Source organism: Labeo rohita, chromosome 2 (assembly GCF_022985175.1).
Source record: "Labeo rohita strain BAU-BD-2019 chromosome 2, IGBB_LRoh.1.0, whole genome shotgun sequence".
Classification (NCBI taxonomy): Eukaryota; Metazoa; Chordata; class Actinopteri; order Cypriniformes; family Cyprinidae; genus Labeo; species Labeo rohita.
The window spans coordinates 9,790,585-9,817,169 of record NC_066870.1 but is presented as its reverse complement, the minus strand read 5'-3'; the positions used below and the strand labels follow the sequence as shown (position 1 = coordinate 9,817,169).

Sequence of the window (26,585 nt, the reverse complement as noted above, 5' to 3'; positions counted from 1 at the left end):
CCTTTGCTTGGTTAACAATGAATAGAGTGGGTTACGTTGGTTAGAGGTGATGTATGTAATTTGTTGACTGTACTAAATCATACATGTATCATAATATATTTTCACATATTTAGGAAACATGCTCACAACAAGTTTTTTCGAAAAACAATCCTACAGCCTGTTATTCTACATCGAAAGGTGTCGGAATGTCTGTTTTTGTTTTTATCTGTGTGAATCCACCCATTGCCAATTTATGTAGTAGTATTTTGACACCCTGGGTTCCCAGCTGTCAGAAGATACCACATATTGCAGCCATGGTAGCCAGCAAACAAACTGGGTCAGAGGTAGCCGTTTCAACTCAACCTAAAAAGCCTCAGCATTTATCTAAAAAGCTTTAATTATTATAAAAACCTTTAACCAGATATCAAAAGCTCAGCTCTGCATGTTGACAGGATTGGTTAAATGTTTGTAACGTATGAAACATGGGAAGTTCCAAGCGGTGGATTTGCATTTTTGAGACTGTCTTTTGGACACTGCAGTTTTAAGGAGAAAATACTCTGCAATGGTATTGACTGATGAATTTTGGGGAGGTTCAGGATGTAGCAAAAAAATATCTGGTCCTTGGCACATCTTAAAGTTTAGAAAATAAAACCTCAGATAAAAAACATCACATGACCTATCACACTGTGTCATTATTTATTCAACAAAATTAAAGCTAAAATGGAAAAGCCATGTGGGACACCCTATGATTCAATTGCCTGTAGATCCACTTTTAGCAGCAATAACTTGAAGTTATCATTTTCTGTATGACTTTATCAGTCTCTCACATCGTTCTGGAGGAATTTTGGCCCACTCTTCTCTACAATGTTGCTCCAGTTTATTGAGGTTTGTAGGAATTTGTTTATGCACAACTCTTTCCACAGCTTTTCAGTCGGAATGAGCTCTGGACTTTGACTGGACTAGACTTCTGTTGTAGATTTGCTGGTGTGCTTTGGATCATTGTCCTGTTGGATGACCCAATTTTGGCTCAACTTTAGCTGTCAGACTGATGTCCTCACATTTGACTCTAGAATACTAGAGGAGTTCATGGTCGATTCAATGACTCTAAGGCGCTCAGTTCCTGTGGCTACAAAACAAGCCCAAAATCATCAGCCCTCCACCAGTATATATGACTTTTGGTATGAGGTGTCTGTGCTGATATGCTCTTTAGGTTTTCACTTGTACTTGGCACTGTGCATTATGGCCAAACATCTCCACTTCGGTCTTGTCTGTTCAAAGGACACTGTTCTAGAAGTGTGATGTGTGATGGTTTGTTTAGATGCAACTTTGGAAACCTAAACCGTGCTGCCATGTTTTTTAGCTAGAAGATGCTTTCTTTTGGCAAGCCTTTCAAACATGCCATTCTTGGTATTACATGTTAACTGAGGCCTGTAGAGTCTGCGGTGAAGTTCTTGGGTTGTCTGCCATTTCTCTGAGCGTTACACGGTCTGAACTTGGGGTGAATTTACTGGGACCAGAGCATGTGAGCGAAGCGGAGCGGTGTGACGACGTGCGCTCCACTCAGTCACTAACCACCCAAGCAAGCATTCCGTTAATATTCTGCTTACGCTCCCCAATAAACCAATTCCCGCTAAGATTCAGCTCCAACATAAAATTTCTCTAGTAGGCCTACTTGTTTTCTGTTCATATTGACATTCTTGGATAATTGTCCAAAATTAAGCACGCTGATAAATAGTAATTATCATGTTTCAGAGCGAAATTCTTACATTCTTCTTAATTTTATTAATTGTAATGTATTAATTAAAATGTATTAAATATATAAATAAAAAAATGTGTTGTTTTAAGCATCTTAGCAAATCTACCTAAAATGCAAAAACTGAAAAAGTACATTTAATTTTTATTAACTTTATTTCCGTGAAAATAGCTGTTGTTGAGCAATAGAACATTCAAAACAAGCTCATTAAAGAACAAACGCACACACACAACATGAAGTCTACAGCTTAACAGATATTATTTAATAACAACGGAGCTCTGAATATAATTTAAATTAACAATACAATTCAACAACGTCAGCAGGTTTTTTTTATTTTTTAATTAATTTATTATTATTTATTAATTTTAAGCAATAATAATTTTAAAGGGGTCATCGGATGCCCAATTTGCACAAGTTGATTTGATTCTTTAGGGTCTTAATGAAATGTCTATAATATACTTTGGTTAAAAATTCTCAACGGTAGTGTAAAACAAAGCCCTTTTTACCTTGTCAAAATAAGCTCTGCAAAAATCAACCCATTCTGATGGATTGCTCCTTTAAATGCAAATGAGCTCTGCTCGCCCGCCCCTCTTTCTCTCTGTGGAGTGACGAGCTGTGCTCTGAGAGATTGTTTATTTAACGCGTTTAGTCACGAAGCTTGCTAACTAACGTTATTAGGAAAGGTGATTGCAGAGATTCATAAAGAAACCCTTATACTCACTTCTGCTGTAGGTGAAACTGGATCATGAATGATTTGCGTGAACATAGACGCATTTATGTAGTTCAGGAGGCACATTTCCTTCTTCAGCGGCTCAGATGTCGGGAGTAAATGACGACCACAATTTTTTTCATTATAACATCCAGCAACACAACACCTCAATCGCTCAATCTGAAATATTCTTGTCTAACTTAACTTACATCCCTGCTCCGGCATCGAAACAATGGAGGTCGGACTGTTACTGCTGATTTAGGGCGGGTCTGAGGTAAGACACTCATGTCAATCAACTATTGTGGGAGCGTCCTCTGTCGATGTGACACCACACCGACAGGCATCTGAGAATAGCTCGATTTGAAAAAGGGGATATTATTTTTACAGATTAATTAAAAATCACTGCATGGATTTTTTATCATTACAGGGTAGATGCGTACATACACTGTCAACACACATTAATGTTCAAACAACACGTAAACGTGAACTTTGCATCCGATGACCCCTTTAATAATTAATTACGAAATATAATAATTCGTTCCACGATTTAGGCCTACTAAAACTAGGGAACGAACAAATTAACGAACAAATTAGTTCATGGCAGTTTAGCCTAAACAAGAGAACAAATACTTAATTCATGGCCATAATTTATACTAAACAAGAAAATTAATTCTTAATTCGTGGCCATAATGTAGGCCTGGCATAAAATAAAACTATTATAAATCCATGGGGCTCTGTACAACAGAAGAACATCCTTGTGAATCTGTCAGTGTGCCACTTCATATTCCAATGTGAATCTTTGCTAACTTTCACAGTCTCCCCACACTCCCTCTCAGTTTCTTCTCCCTGATCACCCTTAACTTTTATTTTTACTTTACATTTGTGATGCGATCTGGCAAAACCCGTCGGATGTCGCGCTGGGATGTTTTCAGGAAATTCGAAAAATAGGTTGAATGTACATAATTTTTTTGTCAAAATTAGGTTTTCATTAAATTATTATTCTATAACATCTTGTCTATCATCTTGTCAACATACAAGGGGTGATCAAAAGTTTAGAGACTATGCCCATGATAAACAACAGAAAACAGACGTTAGTCTGTTTGTGCAGATGCAGTAAAGTGCTCTTGACTTCACAGACAGCTCTCAAACTCGTTAAGTGAAAGTGAAAGCCATCTCACTTTATATCTGTTTTTCTCAAAATTCTATTCCTGAAAATCATAGCTATCAGCCAACTTAAGATATCCACAACTTTTGTTATGTTCAAGGTAAAGTTTCACCATGTGCTGGGTTTTCCTAGATCGCATCACATTTATGTATAAGGCTTGCAACTTCATTGAAACAATATTTGAACTCCATAACTGCTCTACTATTGCTGCCTATTTCACAGATTCTCGATCTCGAAAGGCACTCTGCGCTCTTAAGGAAATATTACCACTCTGTCCCGCTCCACTCCGCTCACATTCTCTGGCTGGGACATCCACTCTTGGGAGGACTGGTGTCTGTTTGGAATGTCTTCCACTTGTGAATAATCCTACTCACTGTGGAATGATGGACTTCAAATTGTTTGAAAATGGCCATATTACTCTTCCCAGATTGATGGCAGCAACAATTGCTTCTCTAAGATCACTGCTGATGTCTTTTCTCTTTGGCATTGTGTTAACACACACCTGAAGGCTTCAGAGCAACAAACTGCCAAAACTTTTGCTTTTATAGAGGTCTTTCAGCATTCATGCTGATGATCAGTTAATCACTCATGATTCATTGATATGATTCAATATGTCGTGTTGTTGTTCACCTAAGGTTTTATTTTCCAAATTTTAAGACCTGGCAAAGACCAGACTTTTTTTTATTACGTCCTGATAAGGAATAATAAAAATAATAGGGTATATAATAATATAATAATTTAATAGGGTGTCCTAACTTTTTCACATGACTGTATATATACACTGCCGTTCAAAAGTTTTGGATCAGTAAGATTTGTAATGTTTTTTTGCATTTATTTAATCAAAAATTTAATATTGTGAAATATTATTACAATGTAAAATAACGTTTTTTTTTATTTTAACATACATTAAAATCTAATTTATTCCTGTGATAAATGCTGAATTTTCAGCATCATTACTCCAGTATTCAGAGTCACATGATCCTTTAGAAGTCATTCTAATATGCTGATTATCAGTGCTGGAAACAGTTGCACTGTTTAATATTTTTTTGGAACCCATGATACTTTTTTCAGGATTCTTTGAAAAATAAAAATTAAAAAAGAACAGCATTTATTTAAAATAGAAATCTTTTCAAACAATATACACTACCGTTCGAAAGTTTTGATTCAGTAAATTTTTATTCTTTCTTTTGTTGAAACGGTAAAAAGTGATAGCAAAGACTTATATTATTAGAAAATAACTATATTTTCAGAGCATATACTTCATATACTTCAGAGCATTCTGACTGGTTGAGAATACCTTCTCAGTGGATGAAAAGTTGACTGGAACCAGGCCTTCACTGTCAGCATCCTCCAACCAGTTCCTCCGTGCAAGCTCCTCCCACTCTGCCTGCATTTTATCCCAGAACTCAGTGTCTGACTGTGGGAGACAGTTAAACAGCCCTTTAGGACACAGCCAATACTGGAAATTCATTTAAAGCAACCCTGCAGAGCATTACAGAGATGTGTTATTTGGCATCTATAAAATGCTGCTTTTACAATAATGTCTTCCAGCAGGGAATACTGAGGATAAACTTCATAGCATTTGAATTGCTAAATGTTTTTCCATTTTAATTGTTCCACTTAGGACCATCCAGACTCACAATCGTGCTCCAGTTTTATGAGGACATATTGTTTTAGCTATAAAAGCTGCAAAATGATTTGAAGAAGCAAAGTCAAAAGGTCAACATATTCATCTTTATGGATTCACCAGAATATAATCTGCAAGAAGCACGTTTATGATTATATTACAGACAGACATCTCAGCTTTCACACAGTATCCAGTTCTGAGAGGTCAGCAGAAGCATCACACAATGTATGCATGTGTATATTTATACACAGATTTATGGATGTATGATCATTCTGGGGAGATTTCAGTTACACTCTGCAAAACCCTAAAGGAAAGTATTATCTTAAATCACTCTCTCAGACTGTGCTGGTGTGCATGCGTGTCCTAAAATTGTTATTTCAATCTGAATGTTGTCACTAAGGCCATTACTTTTTAATTTGCATCACATAATTTTCCATAGTACTATGTACTAACATTTTCCATGTATCACACAGCAAAAATGAATATTCAATTAGATCCCGAATTCAGAATAAGTTAATTACATGACACAGAATTCTGATTAATTCTGGCTTATGCCACCTGTCTTATTAAGAGTTCTAAAATTCTTGTGCAGGTAAACCAGTGACAGTCTTAGCCCATTTATGTTTTCTCAAGGGCTTCTGATCATGACAAATGTAAAATCAGCATCACCTCCATGAGTCAGGTCATTTGTTTTATCACGCAAACAGCAAACCACCCTGTGAAATTCATTCAGCCCCTTACACTTCTGCATGGTTTGCTAGTATGTGTTCCTCATAGCATACTTTGTTTGCTTACACTGGCTCCCTTAAGAGTACTGCTTGAATAACCCAGTTCCTAAAGCACCACTGACTGGAATATCTTGGTGTTTTTATTTTGCTTGGCAGCTCAAATTAATCTTGCAACACACACAAACAATTGCTTAGACTTCAACAGTCCTTCTAGAGCTGCTTCGCTGAGTGTTTGCATCAAGAGGAAATGAGGGGAGAGTTCTGTATCTGTGATGAAGGAACTCACTGGATGGGCCAATTAATCACAGAAAATCCTGCACACAATCACGTACAACAAACAGTCACATTCACACTCATCTTTTCCGTTTTCATGATTGATACACTGGTATAAATTAAATAAATAAATGTCTCTCTTATCAGTCCAATGGAATGGTTGATCAATCTTTTCCTAGATTGCCTACGGTTCCCTCAAGCAGTTCTGTCACCATGACGAAGAGGTGCCATGCAGATGCAACACCGCAAGGGTTCTCCAGAGTCATTCATCTGTACTCAAATAATCACCAACTAGCACAGGAAACCTGCACAACTTCATGGTTTCAACAACTGTGTATTATTAAACATTTTTATTTTAGCTTTAGTTTGTAATATACACCAGGAATAAGCTTTGTAGCAATTAAGCAAGAGGTATTTACATTTAGCCATTTAGCAAAGGCTTTATCCAAAGTGACTTACAAATGAGGACATCAGAAGCAATCAAAACTAACAAAAGAGCAATAAAATGTTAAGTGCTTTGAAAAGTCTCAGTTAGCCTAACGCAGTACATAAAGTTTTTTTTAAATAAATAAAATGAAAACATGTACATAGAATATAAAAAGAATAGGGAACGCTAGTCAAAAGAATAGAAAAAAACATAGATAAAATAGAATTAGAACAGTGAGTTCTAGAGTTAGAGGGTCAAATGAAGTACATTTGAGTTCAATCTTAATTAAAACACATGCCAAGTCCTAAAAATCTGTAATTGTGTTGGTGTGATATATGGTTTTGAAATACCGGGTAACTGACGTGGATTCACCCTTAACTTTTTCACCATCACTCTGCCACAGACTAATCATATGCACCTGTCACTCAACACCAGCCTCATCTAGGACACTTATGGTCTAGACTTGTATGTACAGTATATACTACACTACTGTCATGATCTCCAGCTGGAGTACCGAAGAGCTCCCCCAGGGGTCACTCCATCCCATAGCTTTGCCATTCATTCTGGATTCCATTTCCCAGATACTCTCTGCCTGGGAACCAATTATGGACTCCACCCATTTCCCTTTCTGGAGGACTATTTAAGCTGCACACTCACTCACACACATTGGCTGCATCCGAGAACCTAGGCAGCTGACTTGCTGCCTTGCTGCCTTATCCGGCAATGACTTCGCAGACAGTTTGCGCATGAAGGCACCTCACAAAACTGATTTCGGACAGGCGGCATAATGGTTTAATGATCTACAACAAAATAAAATGAGCTTTGTTGATTACTAAGCGAATATTTATTTCATTATAATACTGATTTCTCGTTAGAAATAACATCAAAAGAGCACACACAGTTGGTGAGAAACATACATTTACACATAAACTTACCAAATGCAACTTTCAGCGCCATCTTTATTTTTTTGCTCAACCATCATGGAATGGAACGCACAGGATTGTAGGTTATCAAAGGCGGCGAAGGATACATCTATGCTGCCTTCAAAAAAGCTGCCTTGTTTCATGATTGTTTACTGCCAGCCCTGAACATTGCCTGTTGTTTGGATTACTCTTTTTGTCTTGCCTCAGATGTAATATCAGATGTAATATCTGGTATAGATGTTTCCTGGTATTTTGACCTCTCCTGTTTTACCACGCTTCAAAATAAAGCCTGCATTTAGATCCTCCAACTTTGTTGTCTCACACCATGTTACAAAATATTCAGCCAAACCCAGACCCAGCGGCTTTATTGAGCATCCAGACCTGTCATGGACCCAGCACTAAGGTTAGTTTCCCTCAGTCAGGGAGCATGCACCCTTGAGAACCACATCCAGGACTTTTCAGACATTTCATATCACTCTGATCTCCTGAACTATGTTCTCATTGATTTTTTTCTGTTATGGCTTTAATGAACCATTGAAATCTGTACTCACTTGTGTTGGTCCTTGAGGGTCGCTATGTCATTTTTTGGACTAATCCCTGCTATTATGTGGTTCCCCCCTTCACTGTTGAGGCTATTGAGCAGCACTTCACAAGATGACTGCCACGCCCGAGCCTCCAGCCATAATGGATGTTAAGCCACAGTCTTCAGCCATCACAGTGTTCTCAATCATTATGAACTTTGCATCTGAAGACACCCAGACATTCCAAAGGTGTTTCAGGCCGATTTTCATTTCGGCCGACATGCCGCTGATTTCGGCCACAGCAGTGGGCATCCCAAGAGCCTCAGCACCGATCGACACAGAGACTGCTCCCCTATCCTCAGTACTCCCTGTAATGGCAGTCGCCATTCTGTTTGTTTGGAAACACACTACTCTTCTTGCCTTCAGAGCCCACTCTAGTCCACAAGGCTGCTCCAGAACCCACTCCAGTCCATGAATCCACTTCAGAGCCCGTTCCAGTCCATGAGTCTACTCCCAAGACTGAACACGCTCTAGCTCAGGAATCCATTCCAAAGCCCACTCCAGTCTATAAGCCTGATCCCGAGCCCGCACCAGTCTATCGGCAGCATCCACTCCAGCTCTTCCCAAGGTGGCAGCTAAATAAGTAAATTACCTATGCTCTATGTTGCAGTTCCTCCAAGGTCTCTCCGCTCTGGTAGTCATCTGCTAGTCCCTGGTGGACTTTAGCTCCAATTGCTCTGCCGTGATGGTCTTCAGCTCCACTTGCTCCGCCCTGGTCCTCTTCAGCCTCGTCTGTTCCGCCCTGGTGCACTTCAGCTCTGCCTGCTCTGACAGCTCCGTCCAGGCTCCCTGATCTGCCAGCTGCACCCTGGCTCCCTATTCTGCCTCAGTCTTCAGGCCCTCCACATGGACCTGGCCCTCCATCCCTCCCCCTGTTCCATCTCTGTTCCACCTTTCTCCTGGACTCATGTCTGTTCTTGTTTAGGAACATCTGGAAGAAGCTCCTTAAAGGGGGCTCTGTCACGATCTCCATCTGGAGTGCCCATGAGCTCCCCTAGAAGGCACTCCTTCCCATATCTTTGCCATTCATTCTGGACTCCATTTCCCAAATGCCCTCTGCCCAGGAACCAATTACGGACTCCACCCATTTCCCTTCAGGAGGACTATTTAAGCTGCACACTCACACATACACACATACACACATTGCTGAGTACTGTTTGAGTACTTTATTAATCTTTGTCTAGCCTCTGATATTACTGTTTGCTGGTATTTCCACCTCACCTGTTTTACCACACTCCAAAATAAACTCTGTTGTCTCATGCATGCCACGTTACAACTACAGACTCATCTTTAACCAGTTCTTTGGATTATTCCCGTATGATCTCCAGTTAACTTGTGTCCTTGTTGCCCTCGTCATTTCGTCTGCCTCATCTTCCAGCTCATGTGTCCTCATCAGCACATCTGAGTATCGCGTTTGTTTTGACTGTTCTGTTCTTTTACTTGAGTTCACTTCCTGTCTCCCTGTCCTTTCTTATTTGTTACAGTAACATTTCCTTTACACCTGACATACTTGTGATTGTATGTACATATCTTATGTGTACATATTATATCTTATCATATTTTATGTTTATTTTTTTTAACAAATGTCATAAATTATTCATTCATAAATATAAAACTTCTAAAATTGAGAGTTATTGGCCTTAAAACAGTCAAAAGAGTCTGCAGGTCTGCTCTCTACAGTATGATTTCCTGTTTTGTTTTTCTGCAAAAGTTTTTGGCTTATGTTGGAGACATAGCCCTGTGGGCAGTGACACATATGGTGCTTCTGTGCTTCAGGTGACCCGAATTCAACATGAAATACTTTCTGGATCCTGTTCCTCTCTACTCTATCATTATTTGCTGTCAACTTCATTATGCTATCTAATAAAGGCAAAAGCTGCAAAAAATATAACAAAGTTGTTCAAATATGAATAAGCAGTAAAGCAGTTTTGATAAAACACAGTTTTTCTACAAAATAATAATAAATGAGTATGCCACATGCTTTTTGGCATTTGCTTTTTTTCTTAATGAAGAATTTATTTCTTATAAAAAAAAGTTTTTTTCTTCAAAAAAAATGTCAAGATTAAAAAAAATGTACAATTCAACTATAGATATAACAATAGAAATTATGTTCAGTTAAATATGTTTCATGGCAGAAATAAGCTTTTTTAAAACTGTAATTTAAATATAGAAGCATATGTATTTGTGGGTATACTATAAAAGTTACAGTAGTTTAATACAAGGGAAGCAGAAAACTTCAGACAGTTTGAATCACAATATTGATTGAATTTTAGTGTCACAGTTTAATATAGCTACAGTACAAAAGCTCTTGCCTTTTTACTGGTTTCTTTACTGAGCACATCACTTTAAAATGGATGTCTTATGAATATTACTGCCCTATAAGCATCTCTGGATGGAAGACTAGAGAGGTAAGAGCTGACATCATCACAAAGCAGCCTCTTTGAGATGTCATTTGTGTTGATGCTGCACTCTTCCGCTAAAAATACACCAATTATGCAGTCTTAACTTACAGGGTGAGACTGACCTTACAGAATGCAAGAAACTGCAATTCCCAGGTGGCCAGATACATTGTGAATAAGCCCTGAGGAATGAAGATTTGTGTGGAAGCAGAGAAAACTTTTTCCAAACTTTTCAAATGAATAAGTAGCTGTGATTTTCTTGTGTTAGAATGTGTGTGTGTATGTGTGTGTGTGTGTTGCAGGGACTCTGTCTTACCTCCACAGCAGCCTTGGCTCGAACAAACTCCTCCTCTAATGAGTGTTGTCTCCCCAGTAAAGTACTACCCAGCTGGGGCCTCTGCCGCTGTGCACACAGATGGTCACACACATGCAGACAAGGTCAACCAGCAGTCACTTTGTAACACTGTCTTTGTCCTCAGATCATGCTGAATAAGCAACCTAAGTTATGGACAGTATTAATTTTTTAGTATACAGTGGCCCCAAAAAGTACTCAGACACTTAAGCCACACTAAAAAATACATGAGACGATAAACCAAGAGGCATCTGCAAATAAAATAACCTAGACCTTTTTCATTACTAATCTGAAAGGGCTACCTGATCTCATGACAAAAATGTACTTGTGGGAACTTTTCCACAGGACACGAAATACGCCCTAAAAAGTACATATCACTGCAGTTTCTAACAGAAATGAACACTAGAGGCAGTAAACATATGCATTTTTTACGTAACATATGCATTTTTTCATCATTTGTTCATACTATTGGCTAGGTTTAGGTGTAGTGCAGACGGTACGTTATTTTAAAACATCACAAATCATTAGAGTTATAGCATCAATCAATGGACATTTCAAGTCAGAACTGCGGTGATGTGTTACCTCACACAAAACATACCATATGTACATTCAAATAAATGTTCTGACTTTTTTTCTCGCAATTGCAAGTTTGTATCTCGCAATTCTGACTCTTTTTCTCAGAATTGTGACTTTATATCTCTCAATTCTGACTTTATAACTCACAATCAATCCTTTTTTTTCTTTTTTATTCAATGACGTAAATGGGCTTCCATACATTTCACATTGAATATGTCATATTCATATCCATATTGGGATTTATATTTATCTGAATTCAATATATCAAATTCGAAAATATAAAAATTATTACAAAAAAAATATATTACAATATATATTACATTTTTTTAATTATACTAATCCACCAATGTCCTGGAATACCACAAACAAAGTCATCGTTTTGACGGACAGGGTCGTAAAAATTTAGTCATAATCTATTATTACCCATCATTTAAATTTTTATATTTTATTATAACACATTTAACTGCTTTTATTTTTGTTCACATTTTCATTTTTTAATTATGAATCTACAGGACGATATAGGTTTATGCATTTATTTTGAAGAGAACAGATGAGACTGTGTAAATTTTCATGTTCAGTACCACGCCCCGCAGTGACAGTGATTTTAATATATTCTCATTTTTATGAACCAATATCGATTCATAAATCCCAATTGATCTTTTGGTCTATACGGTTTTCAGTTGATGAATGAACAGTACATAGTGCGCCTCACATCCAATAAATCGCAATAGGCTAAGCTTTGTGTTAATTTTGATATGAAACAAAGACTTAGATTTCAAAACCTGTTCATTTCATTAGGAAATTCAAGCAATAAATACCGTTTTGGTGCTCTTTAATGTGCCGTGATAGATCGCTGTAGCTTTTGTGTACTCGCCTGTGCGTAATCAAAGACTATAGAATAACCTGAACTTGTCACTCGTATAGTTTTAAATGGGGAAAGATGCAACGCTCATTATGGCTGCAAAGCCACGCCTTCTTAATGAAAGAGTTAAATCGTTGACTAGTAAAGTCAGCGTGTCACTGCAGCTGCCGTTAGAGGTCCCGGCTGCTATAGAAACATTCAGCGTTCTGAGACATACGCTTAGTATTGCGCATGCGCACTGGCTGATCTTGCCTGAAAAATAAGCTTTTTTTAACACTACTGGAACATAAGGAACTATATTTATGAGGCAGTTTGTTGTCAGATTTCATTGGTGATTTCAAATATGAAATTTAATCGTAAGTTTGGTGAACAGTTTTGGAGAATTTGATGTTACCCCATTCAAATAGCTGCACTTCCCTGCCTGTTTCAAAGATGGCCACCAAATGAAATGACTTGCCTTAAAGGGACTTAGCAAAAGATTTGTGACAGTTTCGTTTTTGTTCTAGATCCCGTGCTCTTCTGCCACACTGGAGCACACTCGCCACCAACTGGACAGGAGTGAGAATTATAGTTACACATTACAATAGATCACTCTCAGTGTAATCCATCAAAGTGATGGACGACCTTCAGATTTTTCCGTCACTGATAATAAAATTCCGTCAATGACGGACAATTTTCGGTTAACGCGACCTCTGCTCTGAAATTGTGTAGTGAAAGAGGTGCAACTAGATAGTATTCAAATACCTCATACCTTTGAACAGTTAATCTATTGTTTTATCATGTAAGGCCCAAAAAATGTCTTTCTGTGAAATGTTTCTTTAAAAAAGTGCTTGTGCTGTCCGTTCATTAGGATTTTGTTATCTAACGCAGTGACATTTAGAACTTTTTTGGTCTATTGAATACTTTCTGGGGCCACTATATATTATTCCTGTACTCAGATCTTCAAAAGGCAGGAATAAAGCTGTGGCAATATAAAGGTTTTGTATATAGTATTGCTATTTTTGAATCCTTACTAGTATCTGAGAAATAAATACAACATGTCTTGCACAAAAAGGAATCAATACAGAAAAAACTGACAAACACATATTTTTGATGCACACTCAGTACATGAGGGTAAAAATCCTGTACTTCAAACAATGAACGTATCTCTTTCCATTAACTGTACCATAGAAACATGGAGGCCTTTTATAGTAGCATTCTGTACCTGTCATAAACAAAGATGTATGTGCCTTTTCTCAGGTACCTCAGCTTACTATTTGGATTTTAGTACCTCCAGTATTTGATTTTTTTTCTAATGGAACCATTTTGTCCCCAGAAGGCCTTAGAGAGAAGGATTTGTACTATTTTAAGTGCACACAGGAACAATTTTCTGAGTGTGAGGGGAGATGATGATCAATACTGAATGCTGCTGTAGTCTTTTACATGAGATCAAAGTATCATTAGTGTATACCTGAGGGGCCAGCCCAGGGTCTGACTCTGTGCTAATGCTGAGCTCCAGCACACTATGCCTGTTAGACAAATCTGTTTTAAAGTCTGCAGACCTGAAAAAGACAAGATGCTGTGAATAATGATATTATTGCTTGCAATAATGATAATGATGCACAGAGGCAACTGAGTTATTCAACTGAATTAAACAACTCAAATCTAACATCTAGATAAATGAAGATACTCTTAAAAATACATTGTATTTCTTCATCTTTTATAACCAATAAATAGATTTACCCCCCAAAACTCCCTAAAACCAGTGTCAAAGAAAAAAGACGCCACCCAGGATGATTTGAAGAGAAAATGTGTGTTGTATGTGTTAATGTTCTTTGTAAAATGTCTTATTAAATCTAATTGAATGATTTTGGGAAATAGAATGCAAAAATTCAACATGCTTTGTTTTTGTTTTACCCCACAATGTTAGTCATTAAAGCAGAAAAAAATTGATCTTTATGGCTCCAGAAGAATTAAGCACACCTTGTGGCTACATTAAACAGTAAAGAAAATATGATATTGTATCATGCCTGGTTATGACACCATGATAACATGTGCACAATGATGTGGAAACCTGACCGTACCACAGAAGCTCACTAGAGGAATGGTTGGAGGTGCACCTCCTCCTCTCATATCTCCACTTCCGCCCTCCATTCAAGGCACTGTCTGGGTGAAGGCTCACCTCCTCCCATTTCTCCAAGGGTGAGCTGCTCACTGGAGACAGGACAGTTAGTATGAATTGAGACAGGAAATAAAACTGACAGGCTGTCATAAACTCTGCTTTTAATGAAAAAACATGTTGGTGCAAAAGGTAGATTAAGGCTACCCAGCAGCAGATAAGGATACAGCTTACAGCTCAAGGCTTGCCTATCTCAACTAGGCTATAGCCTGCAGCTCGCAATTGATTAAAGCAGTTGGGCTGTGGAATGATAAATATAGTACAACAGGGAAAACATGGCAATGGTTTAGCTTACAGAAGCTTAAGGCGTAATCTACTGGAAATGAACTTTACAGTGCAAGTTGTTAAAATTTTCTAGAAGATTAACATAAGCCAGTGTAGCGTTTCATTTTAAACCATTTCTAGCAAAAGCTTGAGATAAACAACAGAGCTAAAATAAAAATAAATACATTTCTATTTGGGGCATCAGTGTCATGAAAGCCACAGTTTTGTGTGTTTAAACCATTTCCATAATTTCCCACCAATTTAGTTCCACTACTTTAAATCTAATAATATGCTAATGCGAATGCTAAAGTGCAGAGTAACTGCTTCCTGATGAAGTGCCCAATGGGATAAAAAAAATGGACAACAAAGGGCAAAAATGTAATTACACTAAGAGCCTGGATTAAATCAACTGCAAGTTTAATCATAAGCACCTCTTACATTGATTAAAAGAACTGTACTCTTAAATCAGTTTCACAAATGCAGGCCTTTTCATGGATTATAAGGGACCGCTTGCCTAATGCGTTATAGGGTTTTTAATGTTTGTTGATAGCAGGGAGATACAGCCACCATATCTATGGCATCTGAGTTAACCCAGGTAGATCCAGTTTTTTAGACAATTGTTTTGCATAAGTTTGTAGTCTCAGTAACTTCTCATGGCACCAAAAGTAAAACATAATAATGCAAAAAAATCTCAACTGACAACTAATTTGACTTATATATTTGAACATGATAGACATGGTAGATACCTGAATCTAAAGAGGCTCTTTCAGGATTAGAGCGGCTGGGAGATGATGGCTCTGTCTCCACCTGGATCAGCTCCGTCTCTTCAGTCTTCTTCTTGCGAAGGCTACTCTTAGAGAAACCATTCTTACGAGACCCACGGGGACTCCATCTGTCCCAGCTCCACCTTCTCTCACAAGGTTCACTCAGGTCCACCAAGTCTAGTGCTGTGGACAAGACTAGAGAATGTGGAACAAAATACTGCCAACTAGAGTCACCAAAATGAAAACCTGTACTCTCGTATTCTATTAACTGTAAAACTTAGGTCTGTTCCTAGGTATTATGCAAGTTTTAATGAAAAATATTTCCCCCCTTTGAAAAAAACAGCATTTGCTGGTTACGTATGTTTTGAAGCTTGGCTGCATGGCTGAGCTGGTTTAAGCTGGTCTTTATTCGGTTTAAGATGGTTCTTAGCTGGTCATGTGCTGGTCCTAAGCTGGTCCTGAGCAGGAGCTAGTTGTTTAGGTCATGTGCTGGTCCTAAGCTGGTCCTAAACAACTAGCTCCTGCTCAGGACCAGTTTAGGACTAGCACATGATCACCTTAAACCAGCTCAAACCAGCATTTGCTGGATTTTTTGTTTTAAACTTTTAAACACCTAAAAATAATTTTGAATTGAATTTAAAGGATTAACTGGGACAAACAGTAAATACCAAGGAACACCAACTGCAAACTACTTTATTCAAACAAGGTAGCACCATATTCTTGGATATAAAACTTCACGCCTAACAGCTATGGGATAGAGGAGAAGAAGAGCAGATGAGTGAGAAGGAGAGGAGGAACAGATGACAGAGCAGTAATTATGGGGGAACCTGCTGTGTTGGAGGTGACTGGCCGTGTGGCTCCATCACTCTTGCTCTCACTCTGGAAGTCATCAATAGAAGGGCTCAGTAATGGACGGCTCTCTTGCTGCTCACTACACAGCTGTAACACATAAACCAAACATTTTTCACTCAGCATGCACCCATTTCCACAACATATTGCTATTATTTGTAACATTTATGTAGACATTCATTTTATTTACCATTTTATGTCAGTCTTTTATTTCACAGTTCTTGTTTCTAGTTCTTGTATGCCCTTCTTCCTTTGATACATCCCCTCTTTGTTGTTTAGCCACACCGCTTAATACTTTTTTCTCTGCTTAACAGGCATAGTCTACTCTAAGTAAATCACTTGTAGGTTGATTTCCACCAAAAGTAGAAATGCTGTGGTGCTATAAAAAAACTGGCCTATTTGAAACCTCTAGCAGCTCAAGTGGTCAAGGTTTGGCAGTTAGCATGGACCCGTTAACCCCTGTTGGTAGATGCTGTTGTTATGCAAGATGCTATCCCCCTGCGAAGACCACAAAATGATTCCAGTGGCCAGTTTTTAATTGGTAGTTTAATTATGCCTGATTAGAAATGAGAGAAAATCGGCACATATTTTTCTTAATCATGAAAACATGTAATTACATATTTAATTCATGTAATTATATATTGCAAATCACAGTCAGGGCTGTCTATAAAATTCACCGCTTTTTCAGGTGAGCCCCCTCTCCCCTTAGCCCAATAAGATTTGTCATAAAGGACCTTAGAGGACCACAGGACCCAGAACAGTGCTCCTGGTTGTCCCCCTGAAAATGGCAATTATCACAGTTTATTACAAAGTTAAAAACGGTCAAACTAAACAGCTCCCATTCTTTCAGTTTTTTAGTTATGGTGCAGTCACATAAACAAAATTTTGGCTAAATTTCATAAGCTAAAGAGTCCACTATCACTACAAAAGTTCACACATAAGTCACTTACAAATCAAGGCTTTGTTGGTCCAAGTGGCGAATTTGCATGAACAACCTGATACAAAATCTGTGGGAAAATCTTTTGACCTCTCATGGAATTTTGAATAATAATAAATGTGACTGCACCTTTAGTTTTAGTTCGCAAACTAACAGCTTTGCCTAGAGCCACAGCAAATGCTAACTGATAAAGAAAACCTTTAGCCACATATGTTAAAACACTCATAAATTTGAAGCAGCAGTTTTAGTTTCTCCAACACCTTCATGTTTCCAATCCAATGATTCCTGCAACCAACAATCTCCATAAATTTTACATCATCATATCATGTACTTATTCCAGGGAGAACATGAAATAAATAGAATAAATAATTCTTTACAGTAAATCATCTAATCTCACAACACAGAGGGTGTCTTATTACCTGTGGATAGCAGTAATGATTGAAATCACTGATTCAGACCAAACGCCAGATAGTCTACAATACTTACTATCGGGCATAATGCATGTCTTAAGCGATACAATGCTGTAACTCACTGGCATTTGTAAATAGAGTTTCAAAAATATATTAATTGGTTTACAAGTATCACACAGACAACTAAACAATACATTTAACGTGTATACAGTACATATAACAATGAATCATTCTGGTGTAGCATGTTGTGACACAAATTGTGATGCAAATCTTTGGATCTGGCCATATGAAGCAATACAATGGTGATTTTTATGGATGACAAGAATTGCTAAATTAGAAAACAACTGCCCTTGACAAAAGGTCAGCACTGAGAGCACCCACTTCATAACAGAGGTCATAAATTATTAATACGGGGAACATAAGGGAACCCATTTATCAGCCTTGTGTTTGGTAAAGGCCTCTTAGTAATGTGTAAAGAACATATGAAGTCCATCCTGAAATCCTACAAGCACCAAACTCAGTTTTTACACTCTAAGGTGAATTCACAAAATAGTTGCAGTGATTTATTGACAAACCACCCACAATCGAGTTTAACTAAATGTGTATATATTTATGCTCATTCTCTTTAGCAAAAACATGCCTCCTTATGCAAATTAGGCTCATTATAGACAGTGGCTTATTCAAAAAACCCAATGTTATTTGTCTGGCATATCAACATTGTGCTACGACTGCCCACAGAAATTTGATTTAATAGGGATTGTTTGTGCATGTTATATTGATAACAGCAATCAAGTGCACATTGCCATTTTAAAGGGGTCCTATTATGCTCTTTTACAAAGTCTTGATTTTGTTTTGGGGGTGTACTAGAACATGCTTTCATGCTTGGTGGTTCGAAAAACACATTATTTTTAACATAATTTACATTATTGCAATACATCTCTCCCAGCCTGGCACATAAGGCTCGATTAGTTCTGGGTTTAATGAAGGCCCGCCTTCCGAAAAACAAAACGTGTTGTGATTGGTTAGCTCTCCCACTGCGTTGCGATTGGCGAACAGCTTGGACGGTGTTTCAGTACTGCCACGCCCCTTGTCAAAGAAGCAAGTTCCGTGTACAACTGTTAGCGCAAGCTAGATTCAAGTGGTTCTTACGTTTTAAATATGGATATTTTTCTTACAAAAACACACATCAATTCGCTAACTCTGATTGCATTCATCTGAAAGAAGGAAGTCATATACACCTAGGATGCATGGAGGGTGAGTAAATAATACGCTACAGTAGTGTTGGGTCCTGTCATGAGCCTGTGAGATCGCCAATACATATATTATCGTGCTAATGCATTTAATTATTTACATACTTAGTTTCATTGCCCGAAACCAGCTCCAGCATAAGGCTAAAAGCAGCCTAACATTATCAAAGAACATCATCACTGATTAGCCTAGCCTATTCTAGTGCAAGTTTATGCATTTTAAAAAAACACTCACATTATAGGTGAAGCTATGTACACTGTATGATGAATAAATCTCTTACCACACACTGCACACATTTGCGGGGCGTTACGGCTCCGAAGCGCAACCGGAGTAGATCGCGGCTTCAGCATGTGGCCACTTTAGTCAATGCTTGTGTTTATACCCACCACGCTGCGACTCGTTGAAGCGGTTCTCCACGCTGCATCGCTAAAGTTAGGCAAATCCCACACCTCATCCCTACCCTCCCTCCAACAATTCGAATTTCTGTGGGCAGGATTTTTTTTAATGATATTCTAATGGACAGCGTTGTGACATCATTGCATGTAGAAAACAAATGTTGTAGTCCAAAGGAGCTGTTTGTTGACTTTGTAACTTTGTAGATCTTTTTTATGCCCAAAGATACACACCACACACTGACTAAAATTCAAAAAGTGAAAAAGCATAATAGCACCCCTTTAAAGAATGATACAGTAAAGTGCGTCAGACTTTAATAGTCTGATGCATCCAATTCAACCAAGCATGAGAATGCCACTGAGCACTTTTACGTGACTCAAATTTTTTAAAGTAAAAACAGCAAATTGCGTCCCCCCTCTGAATCATAATTCCAGCACACTGCGTCCCCCCTCTGAATCATAATTCCATTTGCGTATTTTTATTTTCAGCTGTTTAATACCTGAAAGTAACTTTCTCATGGCTTTTTAATTATATAGGTCATTGAATTGCTCAAAATTTTGTCTTTTGTGTATCCTTTAGAATTTCACCAATTACTTTCAATTTCATGTGGTCTTTTTTAAGGGATGAGATAGCAAGTGTTTTTTAGTCCATTTTCACAATACATACTCTCAGCAGTAACTGGCAGTAAATTCCCCATTGAGCAGCTCATCACTATGTATTGAGAAATGCATGGCTCTCTGCCACATCCCCAATGGAATAGAACGAAGCCCTCCAAATCACAAAATCCTCCAACATTTGGGTAAACCTTTTATAGACAGCCAAAAATGACACCCATTTATTTACTTCATATAACTGAAGAATGGTAGTACAATAAATAAATAACATAAGCCTCCCCACATGGCAGCAAGACTCTCCATCCACATTTCATTTGCTTCCTGCAAATAAATGATTCCCTGTGTGCGAACAAACAGCAAATAACATGAACATGCAGCTCTGGATTCGGTATAAAACAGGTAACATACATGCGTTTCAAAGCCAAAACAAAAACAGAAATAAAATTCAAGCAACAAAACATTTTGCAGCTGCTTATGAGGAGAGTAGCGTTCACGAAAAGCAAATGCCACTCTTGTTTGTGTCGTGAAATACCGACGGTCCCAAAGGACCACCCCATTGTCATGGGTCTTTATGACATCATCTAGTGTGAACCCCATAGAGCAGCTTGCTTTCAACAACAAGAAGCAACTTTAGCACTTCCACACATATGGCTCATGTGTGTCACGTAACACTAACGGATATTCAAAACAGGGTGCACCAAGCTCTTGGTTTTACTTATTCACACAGTCACACTCATGCTTGGTGCTCCCTGTTGGTGGGTGTATGTGCTCAGCCCACCTTGGTTGTCACGGTGAGCAGGGGTTTTCCATCTGAGGATGCCTTACTTGGTAGCTCCTTCAGCACCATAGCAACCGCCCTAGAGTCTTTCTCCTACAACAGTGAAATCAACAGTGAGTTGTGTCAGTTTGTGTCCTGCAGCAACTGTGCGGGTTCCTTGAAAGACACTAATAAAACATTACCAATTCAAATAAAATTATTATAATTTACAGGCTTACAAGAAAAAAAAATGCTTGCTTTTTAAGTCATATTTTGTTGATTTAAAAAAAAATTACATTTACCCAACTGACACAAAGCAATGTGCATAATTAGCATGCTATCATCTATTCTACAGCACAAAAGTAGGGATGCACTATATATCGGTATAATAAGTAGGGATGCACTATATATCGGTATAATATTGTTTAAATTATTGATATTAGACAATCAGTTAATTTGAGTAGAAATAGTTTAATAATTGTAAAATTTAATAACACTGTTAAAAGTAAACTTTACATTATGTTAAAAAAAAATCATACTGTACATATATATGTATATATGTTTAATGGCTAGATTCAGATTTTTCTTATTTTTAATTTATTTCGACTAATTGGTATATATTTTAATACTGGCCATTGATCTGGTACAACATGAAAATAATTATTAACTTAGCAGTAATATTAGTGCATCCCTTTAAATAAGTTTTATTTAATATGAAAAAAGTTCATCACTGCCATAACTTTGCCACAACATAAAACTACCTATCTTCAGCAAAAAACATGCTACAATACCTGGACTAGTAAACCCATTGCTCTATTCAGGGATACACTGACTAGACACCAGCCAGAAACATGGGGCTTACAACTGTGCTTTTAACAGTCCCCACTCCTCAGACAGATCTAAGCACTTAAGCCACCACAGGGACGCTGAGAGCTGGAGTGGAAGCAATTCACTGGCAATGTTTAACACTGCAGAATGTCATTTAAACCCCAATGCATTTGCTGAGTTGAACAACTACACTGTTGGTCCCATATTGCAATCCAAAATAATCTAACTGCTGTTTTATAGTGATCAATGAAGCAACACTCCAGAGTCAACCAACAGAAAAACACCACAAAGAAAGGTTTTTAGACTCTGGAGACATATAAGAAACAAAAGAACAAAAGAAAAAAAAGATGCTATCAATAAGTTTGTGTTTTGAACTAGCACTGCTTGGGTGCTAATAAGTATATGATAGGTTGTGTAAGGTGGTTTCTAAGGGACTGCTTACAGGCCGAAGCTAAAAAAAAACAAAAAAAAAAAAACACCTCAAGTCTCTGTTATAGTCTAGAGCCAGCTGCACTAGCTGTGCATATGTTAAAACTTAGCCTAGTTGTGGCTAAAATTGGCAATAATTTAAATGTTTGAGTGCACCATTAAACATTGTTGAAAAGTCACTCCATGTAAACCAAATATTTATGGAAGCCTCCAACCAGAAATAATGGTAGGAATAAAACGGCTGATTGAATCATCACTAAGCTGATGTTTTATCTGACAGACCTCAATCCTTAGTTTAGACACATTCTATATATGATGTTGTTGACATCTACACTTACATACATAGTTTGCCCAAAAATAAAATCTTCTGTTAATGCTGATTCTTTTACACAAACTGGTTCTTTTGGACAGTTAATTTTTATAAAGTGGTTCAATTCACTAATTATTTTAAGCAATAAGTGACGAAACGTATATGCAATTTATATTATTGAAACTCCCAATAATGATTTGAAACGTGGATGTTTTACGCATCTAAAGCACATAAAGTGATTAAATTGTTTTCATCAGCTCACCTTTTTACATAAACAATGAGAAACCATAAAAACTTTCATTTCACCCATCAAGTGTTCGGATTATATCACTGGTCTTTGGTCCGGAACAGTTTCCTCAGTTAATTGACTTTTGGAGTTAATTGGAACTGGAGCGCTTGATATATTGTCAGCAGCTAGGAGTATTATTTTTGTGTTCCTTGATATGCTTTTTTAATTCTCAAAATGGGCATCCGCTGACTTGCATTTTATCAATCACCAAGGACCAAGGACCAAAAAAAAAATGTTAATTAACATCAAGTATTCATTTTTAGGTGAAATATCTACAGTATATAAAGTATATGCTCTCTTCCAAAATCAAATAAAATCTGAAAATCTTTTAACATAACATATTTTGTCCGGTCCATTGTTATAATTATCACTATGTCAGTCACTGCATTTTTGAGAGGGAATCCCCCAATTATATGTGGTTGTCATTCCAAAAACTTTGCAGCATGTTTGCCACGTTGGTCCTCTTAGCAGCATAAAAAAAAAAAAAATTTTGATTCAAATTCTGAATGGATTATCCCCATGGGTGTAGAATACGCAGGGAGCATGGGGGACAGATTTTTAAAGTCTCTCAAACCACCTGAGGGTCACGACCCAGGGTTTGAAAACCACTACTTTAGCACAACACTGATCAAAATGCTCCCCTTAGCAGTGTCTATGACCTGCTTTCACATGCCAGGTTTTAATCCCAAATTATGTGAACAGTGTGAAGGACATGGTAGCCTGTTTTGCAGGTCACTGGTCTTCACTTACATGATTTATCATCAGAGGTCGGCATTTGTTCAGTAGGATATTATTGTTTGAAAGTCAGCTAAGCACTAAAGGAGACAACACAAGCCATAAGGCAAAGATAGCCTTTATTTAGGGGGAAAATGTCAGGTATTTATGTGCACAGAGTTAGCTTTTCTCTGTGAGCTTTCTCTCAAGCCTGTTCGTGATTATGTGTTATTAGTGTATTATGTATATTAGTGTTCCCATAAACCCACACTGAGCATCATTTCAACCTTGACAACTACTCCGTCAAGTTCATGTTTGACCTCTAATACACACTAAGAAGGTCTTGCAAAAGAGCACATTTGGGACACACCATCCCATTACATTTAAACATCCCCAAATAAAGCAGAAACCCAAACTTCAGAAACAATAAATCTGTAATTTTCTAATATTCTCTGAAAACCTAAAACATTTATGATACATTATTTACTTCTGAACATGAGCATAGAGTAATAACCCAAGATTATGTAAGGCTTTTTGAGTCACCCATATACCCATTGACATTGATGTGATTGGTTGATATTTCATCATTTATTATTGTTTGTTTGATCTGTTTAAATGAAGCACTTTGCACTCTTTTATTATTGAAACAAGATATGACATGCTTCAGCTACTGACCTTACAGGGTCCTAAAAAATAAGCCAGTGGAACCTCCTTGCACTATATATTTTGCTTTTTCATTTGTTTGTCTTATTTCTGTTTTTTTTCTTTCAGTCTCATGTCTTATTTTATTTTCTCTCAATAAAAATGTAAAAATTATATAATTTTATTACATATATAACTCTTATGTATATGTATTGTGTACTGAAATGTTAAATACTATAATATATCCTATACTATATATCCTATACTATCTATATATAATATATATATATATATATATATATATATATATATATATGTGATGCGTTTCTGGTCTCAAATTGTAGAATTTCTTTTCTCAAATTATTGAGAAATAAAATCACATTCTACATTACGATATTATCGCAGACGATATATGTCGCACACCTCTAGTGGTAATAAAGAGGCTTTAAACTTTATTTGTATGATGAGGAAAAAATCACTTTGCTAAAGCAAAGACACATACATAATAACAGCATACAGTTAATAATATGTCGTGTTTGTATTCGTTGTAAGATACTGAGCCGGGAGGCGGGCACGTGACAAAAGAACGAACGACTCGAACATGAAGACTCGTGAGATTAACTAATCAATTCTGTTTCCGGACTTCATACCATTATAGTCTATGGGGCTGGGAACGAACGACTCGAACCCGAAGACTCGAGAGATGAACTAATCAATACTGTTTCCGGAACTGCATAACATTATAGCCTATAGGACTGGGAACGAACTACTCGAACCCGATGACTCGAGAGGTGAACTAATCAATACTGTTTCCAGTACAGACTGCATAGCTTCAGTTTATGGTGATGTGACATGATAAAAGAACAAACAATACAGGTCGGCTCAGCAGGTGAGTGAAACTAACAGATTGCATAACCTGAAACAATGAATTAATCGTTTATGCTTCAATTTGGCCTTGGTTGCGCTATTGTTTTATTGCATTAACAGTCTTATTCAAAACGTTGTAGATATTAGTAAATGTGTTGCGGTATTTGGCTATTAACACGTAACATTTTAATTATATTCTGCGGAAGTAAACAAAAGAACAAATGCCTTGAAAAATTATTTGTTCATTTTGATGAACGAATCAGTAAAATGATCCAAACTTCACATCACTAACTGCAACCAACTACTTCCTTGGTTAGTGACATCACAAACTGAAAATGATTTTGGGTTCTGTTTGTTTTCATGTCTTTTATTTTTAAATTTTGCCATGTTTCATGTTCCTGCCTTGTCATGTGTTTCCCTACCCTGTCATGTGATCCTGCCATGTGTTCCTTTTGTTCATGTGTCTTGTTTTCGCTAGGTATGAATAGGTGTGTTTGACTTAAAGCAGAAGTCCACCTCTAGAACAAAAATTCACAGAAAATGTACTCACCCCTTTGTCATCCAAGATGTTCATGTCTTTCTTTCTTCAGTCGTAAAGAAATTATGTTTTTTGAAGAAAAAGAATTCTGCCCTGAATTTGAACTTCCAAAATATAGTTTAAATGCGACTTCAAAAGATACTAAATGCGGTTGTAAATGATTCCAGCCGAGGAAGAAGGGTCTTATCTAGTGAAACAATCAGTTTTCATAAAAATAATACAATTTATATACTTTTAAATGTCAAACACTCGTCTTGTCTTGCTCCGCCTGAAGTGTTTTTTTCCAGTTAACGACAGTTAGGGTATGTCGAACTCCAATCTCATGTTCTCCCTCAACTTCAAAATAATCCTATATCGCTGTTTTACCTTTTTTGTTAAGAGTGTTTGATCTTTAATGCATGTTCACTTTGCAAAGACTGGGTCACAACTTCTGCAGTGATGTAGGATGATTTTGAAATGATTTTTGAAGTTGAGGGAGAACATGAGATTGGAGTTTTTCAACATACCCTAACTGTCAGAGAACAGGCAGAGAAAGACAAGATGAGTGTTTGAGATTAAAAAGTATTTAAATTGTATTTTTTTAATGAAAATAACCGATCGTTTCGCTAAATAAGACTGGGATCGTTTGAAGCCGCATTTAAACTGCATTTTGGAAGTTCAAACTCGGAGCACCATAGCAGTCCATTATATGGATAAAAATCCTGATTTTTTTTTCTCAAAAAACATAATTTCTTTACGACTGAAGAAAGAAAGACATGAACATCTTGGATAGGGGGTGAGTACATTATATGTACATTTTTGTTCTAGAAGTGAACTTCTCCTTTAACACAGCGCTGCGCAGCTCGATCAAATTCTGACTTGAAGCAGTGTATGCCGGTTAGAAATTTTGCTCAATTTAAGACTCCCACGCGACTATGGAATCAAAGTACCGTGATAGCAATTCAAGAGCAGCCGGCTAACTCAGCCGCTGCAGTTTCTCCAGAGCGGCTGCACGAGCTCTGATGATGACAGCTGTTTCACAATAGGCCTAGATTCACTGCATGACAAGATCATGTGTGTTTCGGGTTTATTCTAACATCCTCAAGTCCAATAATGCTCACAAATCTGTGTTTTCAAAACAGTAAAAGCTTTTTTTTTTTTTTACTTTAGTCGCAGTGTTATGTTGAGCCACATTTACCATAAAACACTGAAAAAAGCATATATAACCCCACTTTATTAGT

At 37.3% G+C, this 26,585-nt stretch overlaps 1 protein-coding gene across 2 annotated transcripts in view; it reads right to left on the bottom strand.

The window, feature by feature from the left end:
- Positions 1–26,585, bottom strand: part of pex5lb (peroxisomal biogenesis factor 5-like b) — a 46,904-nt gene that overhangs the window by 9,636 nt on the left and 10,683 nt on the right. The window contains exons 2-8 of one of the 2 annotated variants that reach the window (XM_051125365.1): positions 20,770–20,862; positions 16,368–16,479; positions 15,523–15,723; positions 14,418–14,547; positions 13,805–13,895; positions 10,881–10,967; positions 4,904–5,023 (exon numbers count right to left, since the gene is read on the bottom strand). In XM_051125365.1, coding sequence (XP_050981322.1) covers positions 4,904–5,023; positions 10,881–10,967; positions 13,805–13,895; positions 14,418–14,547; positions 15,523–15,723; positions 16,368–16,479; positions 20,770–20,862 — 834 coding nt within the window. The remainder of the gene's footprint in view (positions 1–4,903; positions 5,024–10,880; positions 10,968–13,804; positions 13,896–14,417; positions 14,548–15,522; positions 15,724–16,367; positions 16,480–20,769; positions 20,863–26,585) is intronic. The other variant, XM_051125372.1, reaches the window with a different exon arrangement.